This window comes from Taudactylus pleione, unplaced genomic scaffold (assembly GCF_031769625.1).
Source record: "Taudactylus pleione unplaced genomic scaffold, aTauple2 ptg000496l, whole genome shotgun sequence".
Taxonomy (NCBI): domain Eukaryota; kingdom Metazoa; phylum Chordata; class Amphibia; order Anura; family Myobatrachidae; genus Taudactylus; species Taudactylus pleione.
This window is the reverse complement of record NW_028284898.1, coordinates 685,057-693,042: the sequence shown is the minus strand read 5'-3', so window position 1 is coordinate 693,042 and position 7,986 is coordinate 685,057. Positions and strand designations below refer to the sequence as shown.

Sequence of the window (7,986 nt, the reverse complement as noted above, 5' to 3'; positions counted from 1 at the left end):
GACCTTAAACATATGGAAATTATGTCATGTTTGAAAAGAGGCAAAAATATAAGAGACTGGCTAGTTAAGGCTGACATTACCAACCTTATGCAGTTTGGGGCACCAGATACGGTCAAAGCAGGTGGATGTTATAAGTGCACTGGATGCACAACATGTAGATACATGACAGCAGGGAAGTATTTCCACCATCCACATACTGGAAGACGCTATAACATCAGGAGTGTATTGACATGCACGAGTAGCTATGTAGTGTACATGGTCAAATGCCCATGCGGCCTTTGCTACATAGGCAAGACCATGCGCACCTTCAGAGAGTGCATGGCCTTGCACAGGTCAGCCATTAGGGCAGCCCTAAGTGGTAAACCTTCAGAGCAGCCCAAAGCAAGACATTTTGCTGAATGTAAACATAGCTTATCTAGTTTTAGACATACCATAATAGATCACATCCCTGACAATCCACGGGGTGGGGACAGACATAGGAAACTTTTACAAGTGGAGTCCAAATGGAATTTTTGTTGGACACTGTCAAGCCCAGAGGCTTAAATGATTATTTGACATTTAATGTGTTTCTATGAAGTGTCTCTCCACAAGTTCTGTGTCTGTTTTTTCTGGTCTTTTGTCTATTTTTGTGTTTGTCTGTGGTTTACTCTTGGGTGATATAGTGTAATATTCCATTTGTGAACCCTTGAATTTTGGTACTAGATATTTACATATAGATTGTTCCCAATCTTTGTAATACTAAGTAATCTAACATATTGGGAGCATAATGCATTACATCTCTTCATTGCTATATGGATATAATGTATTTAAAAGGTATTAGTGCAGAATATTAAATAACATTATGCTCCTAACATTATGTAACAGTATTTAAATGGACTGTTGGTCTGTCTTTTATTTGTTGGTGTTTTTGTTGTTGGCAATGATTAACAGCTGAATTCATGCACAGGGTTATGGGAGGAAAGAGACGCCGAGTGGTAACCATGGCAATGGAGGGGTCGCCGGGGACGACTATTCTGGGTGCACACTGGTTTTCCTGAGCACACTGTAAGTTCAGTGAGTGCCGGGGATGACATTTCCAGGTGCAGACAGGAAGTCCTGCGGGCGCTGACCGACGGAGTTGACGGGGATCCCGGCGTCTCATCAGCACTTTGGGGTATTTAAGGTGAGATGTATATGTTGTCTATTGTTCTTGATGAAGGGTTGAAATAAACCCAAAACGTAGAATTACACCAGGTGTGTCTGTGTTTCTTTCTGGAAATCCGATGAGTGCCGCTGCTAATGGATATGGACTATATATATATATATATATATATATATATATAGTGTTTAGTTTTGGTAAAACCACTGCTCAGGTATTTTGGTTCAGATTCGGTATTGGTTCGGTTCTGGATGCCATAAAAATTTAGGAAAATCGAGAGAAAAAGATTGAGAAAAATCAAGAAAAAATTATAACTACTGTAGCTATTTTGGACCTTATTACATGCAATCTAAAACCTGAGTTAGGATTTTAAATCTGAGTTTAGAACTGACTGCAGAACCGAACTGGTTTGACTTGGAACCCCTAATTTTGGATGTGTTTATATTTCAGAAAAACCAAAGTTCTCAGTTCAGTTGTTCCAGGTACATGAAACTATAGAAAAATATACATGCATCAGCAAAATGTTTTTTGCAGTAATGAATACAGTGCAGGAATACTTTAAAATTGTATAAAAGAATATTCAGAGAGAACTGAAAACAATAGTTAAAAATGATATTTAAACTTCATGCTACACATCCAAGTAATTATAATATAAATATATGAAGCAGTTAGAATTAGGATACTCCAGGAAAAACCCAAAGCCTCTGAAGCTCATACAAACAAGGTCACATCCTCTGTGCCTTGATTTCCTGTAATTGACCTAATTCTACAGATGTATAAATTACTTTAAAAATGTTGGACAAATCTGGATTTATTTGTGAATTGATTTATTATTTGTGAATCACTGAGATTCATAACAATTTCAGAAATGACCAAATCAATTCACAGTTCTTCATTCTATCACCTCTCACTATGTCATTAGTTTCAATATAAATTTGGCAAACAATTCTATATATATAAACCTTCTAATATGTAATTGTGTTGTCATTGAATCCAATTATTCTCTACTTTGTTCTAATTGAAACTAAAATGGGGTGTTCCCTTAAATTCCACCAAGTGAGAGCCACACCTTTAGAGCACCCAGGAAAATATGTATGGACCATTACGTGGAATAATTAAGATATCTAATGCATGACATGTTAAGGGTTGATCAAACTTTTGCAGCTATTTTTAACAAATGATAAATCATGAGTGAATGATACTAATAGCTAGTCTTTCATGGGTATATAAGAACCGGAATTCATCCAGACCAAAGTTTTGGATACCAAGAGTGTCAGTCAGTGTTCTGGAGAGAATATAGCCAAGCAATAATATGGGACATGCAAATATGCCAGTGATAAAAGGATTTTTTTTCCTTATACTTCTAGTGATAAAAACAGGTGAGTATGATATTTATGTGTTAATCAGACAGTTTGCTTTAGGATATTTTTTTTCAATATAGAATGAGAACTAATTCAATCACTGAATGACTACATATCAAGATAATTGACTGTAGTTATGAAATACAAAAATGTAATTTAAAACTAGCAAAAACTAACAATGTGCCTAAATAAATATGAAATAAATCTAACTATGCATTATATGAATTTTACTGCAGAGATCTATACAATTCTGGGCATGCCCTATTCGCAGACGTGACAACCATTTGACTTTGTGTTAAAATATTACAGCTTAAACAACAGTTTAAAATGTTGATAAATATGTCTTGTTAAGACCCATGCTTTTCATTGTCAATATTTTCAGAACTATTAGCAAATTTGACACAAAACATATTTTTGCTTAGTGAGATTATTGGAAGATTAAAGAATACTATATTCACTCTTGACTTGATTTTGTGACAGCTATGAGCTGGTGGAGCTTGAGTCTCTCATGGCATTTTGTGCTTTCCAGTTGCATTTTAGTAGAGAAGCATATTTCAAGGTGCTGGTTAAGAGAAACAAAATCACACACACGATTGTCACATGTGATAAACTGTAGGCAGTTCTGATGTCCATTACTGTCATGATAATTTAATTGATAAATTATAATAAACTGGGTAGTTTACAAAAAAGATGGTCCAAATGATTAGGCAATTGCATTTTTGCACTATGGTAATCTAAAAAAATGTCAATCTCACCACAAACCTATTGCATTGCTAGCTTGTGGAAGCATTTTCCAATCTGGAGTGTAGGTGCACAGTCCAAAGTTTTCTGGTAAAAAAATCAGTGCATACTTGTGTACTATTAATCAAACTCACTTGTGTACTGTAAATCAAACTCATTTCACACATTCAGTGCACTTCGTTAATGAGATATTAAGTGTACCAATGTTGCCAGACCAACAATACTATATTAAAATTTCTGGATACTGTACATATGTAAAGTTGTCCACAAGTTTACAATGAATTTGCCTCATCATTTTGACTGTATTGATTGGGAAAACAGTTGTACTGTGTGGGCAAATTCAGATATTAGAAATCAACAATCTCTTTCTTGACTTTTCATAATCATAGTATTGTTGCATATTTGGGTTTATACGCTGTGGTTTTAATTTTTTGGTGTTTCCAGTGCATTTTCTCTGACAGTACTCAATGGTATACAGTACTGAGACCATTATTTTGTATTGTTTTGTAATTATTACAACTATTTTCAGAAATTGGAAAAAATCTATGAGATAATTACAGAAATTAATAAAATACATGTCTGAAGACTTATTTAGGTATGGATGCCGCTATTTATTTTGTTTAAATTTAGTATCTCTAACTCCTTTTTGTAGATTAAAAACATTGGGTGTTATGAACAGTAGATTAAAAAATATGTGACAGGGTAAAATAGTTTTCAAGCAAAAAATATATTATTTATATTTATATATGTTTTTAGAATATTTTTTGACTGATATTAAACTAAAAAATAAAGTATGTATTGTTGAATGAAAAGGTTAAGTTCTGTGTTGTGGTGTTAAATAAATGCTTTTTATTACCCACGGGACCCCCCAGGCAAACCCAGCAGAACTGCCCCATGGCATCACACTAGTGTGAGATTTAAAGTGAGGGTTAAAGAATAATAAAGAAAGCCTATGTGTTAAGTCATACATAAGTAGGAGGTTATAATAAAAAGTGTATAAAGTGCTACATATATAAAAAACAAACTAAAGAAGTGAAAAAGTGTACATTATGATGCCATGAAGCAGTCCAGCCACACCAGCCCAGAGAGCCCAGAGAGCCCTGCGCCCCAATACCAGTCCCAAAACTGTACACTTTTTCACTTCTTTAGTTTGTTTTTTATATATGTAGCACTTTATACACTTTTTATTATAACCTCCTACTTATGTATGACTTAACACATAGGCTTTCTTTATTATTCTTTAACCCTCACTTTAAATCTCACACTATTGTGATGCCATGGGGCGGTTCTGTTGGGTTGGCCTGGGGGGTCCCGTGCCCTTTATTTGTTCCATGGGAATGTTAGGGACCTGCCTGATAGAGGTCACCCAGAGGCGGTGGGCAGGCCCATAATTATGTCCATTATTATGCAAAGAACCTCTTTGATGCTATTTAGCAGCTATACTATTAGGTTCAGCATGGTTAGAGTATACACTTGCATTTGTCTCTTTATGCTTGCAGCACTACAAGTCTCAGCAGGTAGCACCTCACATTGTGCTTAGGGTGTGCAATCTAGGGCCCCTCCCATTTATATTACCCTTATTACAATGACATTTTTAGAAGGTTAGTAAAGATGTTATCTTCAAACAGTGATGTACCAATAAAACTACACAACATTATATATATATATATATATATATATATATATATATATATACATATATATAATTTTTTATAGAACATAATACAATAAACCTGAAATGTCAGATTTAAAATCACCTCATTTGACTAGGGTTAATATAGGTCTATTAAATTTTGCTGGGCACGCCTGAAAGGGATATTCTACCAGTTTTAAATATAGCAATAAAAGAATTGTGATGACAAGTTCAGTAACGCCGCTTGATAATATAATCTTATAAAACTGTAACTCTTCACAGTCATTAAGTATGTTTATGGAGTGAAACATGTAATGTATGCAGAATGGAATTTTTTTAAATTGGTATTTTTAAGTACATCACTAAAGAATGAGATGTTGACTGACAATTTTATGGGGAAAATAAGCCTGGGAACAGGTGTTAAAGATTATGCAGTTGCTGAGGGATATTCATTATTTTCTTTTGCTATGTCTACATAAACACATACTTTAGGGGGAATTGTAATTACCTGCAAAATGAAGACATCAGACATCAGAGAGACCCTGGTGAGTGTCCATATTTTTTAAAGCAGCAATAGTTTTAAAGACAAAAGCAACCTGGTTTTGTCTTTTAAATTACTGCTGCTTTCTTTAATAAAAATGGACATACTCACCAGGATCTCAATGATGCCTGCATCTTGCAGGTAATTACAATTCCCCCTATGTGTTTATTTTAGACATGGCAAGAGACAATAATAATTGAATATCCCTGAGCAACTGCGTAATATTTAACACCTGTTCCTAGGCTCTAAATGACTGTTAAATTTATCCTAGTTCCACCCAGGGACTTTCACTTAACTGGGACTGCTAACATTGATTATAAAGAAAAAAATACTGTTTATTGAAATAAAGCCCCAAAGGGATGGAATTTTAGCTGCTAAATTATAAATATAAATATTATCACATTTTGTTATATAAACAAGAGGGTTAACAGCATCTATAATTAACCATTTACCAAGTAATTTGTACTTACCTGTTTTGCTTAGGGTCAGTTGTACCCCTTTTACACTGACCTAAAAATCATGGGCAGATGCACATCAACCCAGGATTTTGTCGATGTAAATGGATCCACCCAGGTCAAGGGACCCGGAGATCCAACTCGTGTATTTTGCAAGGTTGGCCACAGGTCATTCCCGTGCCACCCTGCAGTGTAAACGGCGTGATCAGGGTCACGATGACTTGGATCGTGCCACATGCTGCCGAATTGGCCGGCTTTAGTGGTGCTTGGTGTTGACATTTTCAAGCATCCACTGCAACGACAGAAGAGCCAGGTCACTGCAGACACAGCTTCGGTGTGAACAGCACCAATACGGGAATATCCTGGGTTGGCGCCATAGTCTGAAAGGGGCAAGTTCCGGGTCTGAGCTTGATTGGAACCCTGTTCCAACCCCTGGGTCAAACCCGGAACTTTGGTATAAAAGAAGTATTAATATGGTGATGGACAGGACTTTGCTTCTGTTTATCCACATATTTTGTGATAGGCAAAATCAGTGCAGGTGTCTGCCAATCACAGTGACCATAAATAATTTGATTTGGTCCTGGACCACCAACTCGTGGCACCTTTGCAAGGCTGCCATGGCAACCAGTTTGGGTACCACTGCTTTAATAGCTTAACAAATATTTTTTTAAATTTCATAATGCAAAAATAAAACAAAATATAGGAAAGACTTATAGTATCAATAAATATAGCTGGCCACAATATACAACCACTATAACACCATAGCTACCTTTCTTTAAAATCCCCAAACACTTAGGGCTTGATTCAGAGGTGGACGCTGTTATGGCATCAGACGCAATCTGCCGATGTTTTCAGTCTGCGCATCATGCATTCCAATAGTTACCAATCGGGGAAGCAAAATTAATTTAGTCTCTGAAATAGGAATTTTAATGTGCATTCCTGGGAAGTAACAGGGGGTGACTAACTAGACTTGGCAAAGTAGAGCCGCAGCCAGTGAATGTCTATGTATGAATTCCATCAGCTACTGCATTAGCATAAAGGCACAGTTGCACTACGGGAAAAGATGCAGTCACAGCTGCATTAGCTTCCACCTTTGAATCAGACCCTTAAGGTATTTTATATAATATAATATAAAGATTGTAAAAGCTACAGTATTCACTTGTGCATTGCCAAATACTTGCTTTCGCCAATAATATAAACAGATCATATAATATTCTAGTACACATATATTACACCTTTATTTATTTCTGTCATTGTATTTAACAAAATAATAACAACTAATAAATAAATAAATAAACAACACAAAATGAAAAAAAAATCACGAACTATAAACTACTGTATATAAGTAAAAGTTAAAGAAAAAAAAAACATTTTAGATCAACTTACTGTACATATTAGGTGAACTTGCCCTGAAAGTAAATTTTACAAATGATGCCAGTGGTTCCAGTCTTGCACTTTGCAAATAATTGAATTGAAAGGAAAGAGGACAATGACTTGTTTCCCTATTTGCTGGATGCCATGAGGATCACTCAGTTGACTCACAATCAGCATCCTTTGTATTTTTGAGACGATTTAGAAATACTGTCTATCTGTGAAGGGATCCAGGCAAATTCCTTCTGGTTCCACCACAAACCATAAAATGCAGCTGAACATTCAGTCTGATTGGCCTTTAAATGTTGCAATAAAAAATAAGTAAATACAAATTGACTTAGAAAGTATTGTATATCATTGTAAAAAACATTCTAAATGAAAGCGAAGTTCTCTCTCTGACTTGCAGGAATATGCAGTAACTCTGATTCTTTTGTACTGCATAATATTTGTTCATTTCATGGCTAAGATCAGAAGACACATTAATTATATAGAACTGACTCATAAATTCTAATTATATTAAAACTTTAAAAGATTTTGTTCTGATCGTCACACCCAAATATATAAATCTTATGCAGAAGTTATTGTGTGTTCTTACATAACAAATTGTTCACTATAGGATGGTCCTTTATATGGTTTATTAAACTTTATGTTTATTATTATATCAATAGACTATCACTGCTGTAGGGGATTTGTGAGATTGTGAAACAAGTAGGAATTATGAATTTCTTGTAATATACATTTGCAAT

General features: G+C 35.1%; 1 protein-coding gene across 1 annotated transcript in view; it reads left to right on the top strand.

Moving 5' to 3' along the window:
- The first annotated feature begins 2,450 nt into the window (after window positions 1-2,450).
- The window catches only part of LOC148502462 (uncharacterized), a 28,180-nt gene continuing 22,644 nt past the window's right edge, over window positions 2,451-7,986 (top strand). Inside the window, exon 1 of the mRNA XM_088449798.1 lies at window positions 2,451-2,517. Coding sequence (XP_088305924.1) covers window positions 2,451-2,517 — 67 coding nt within the window. The remainder of the gene's footprint in view (window positions 2,518-7,986) is intronic.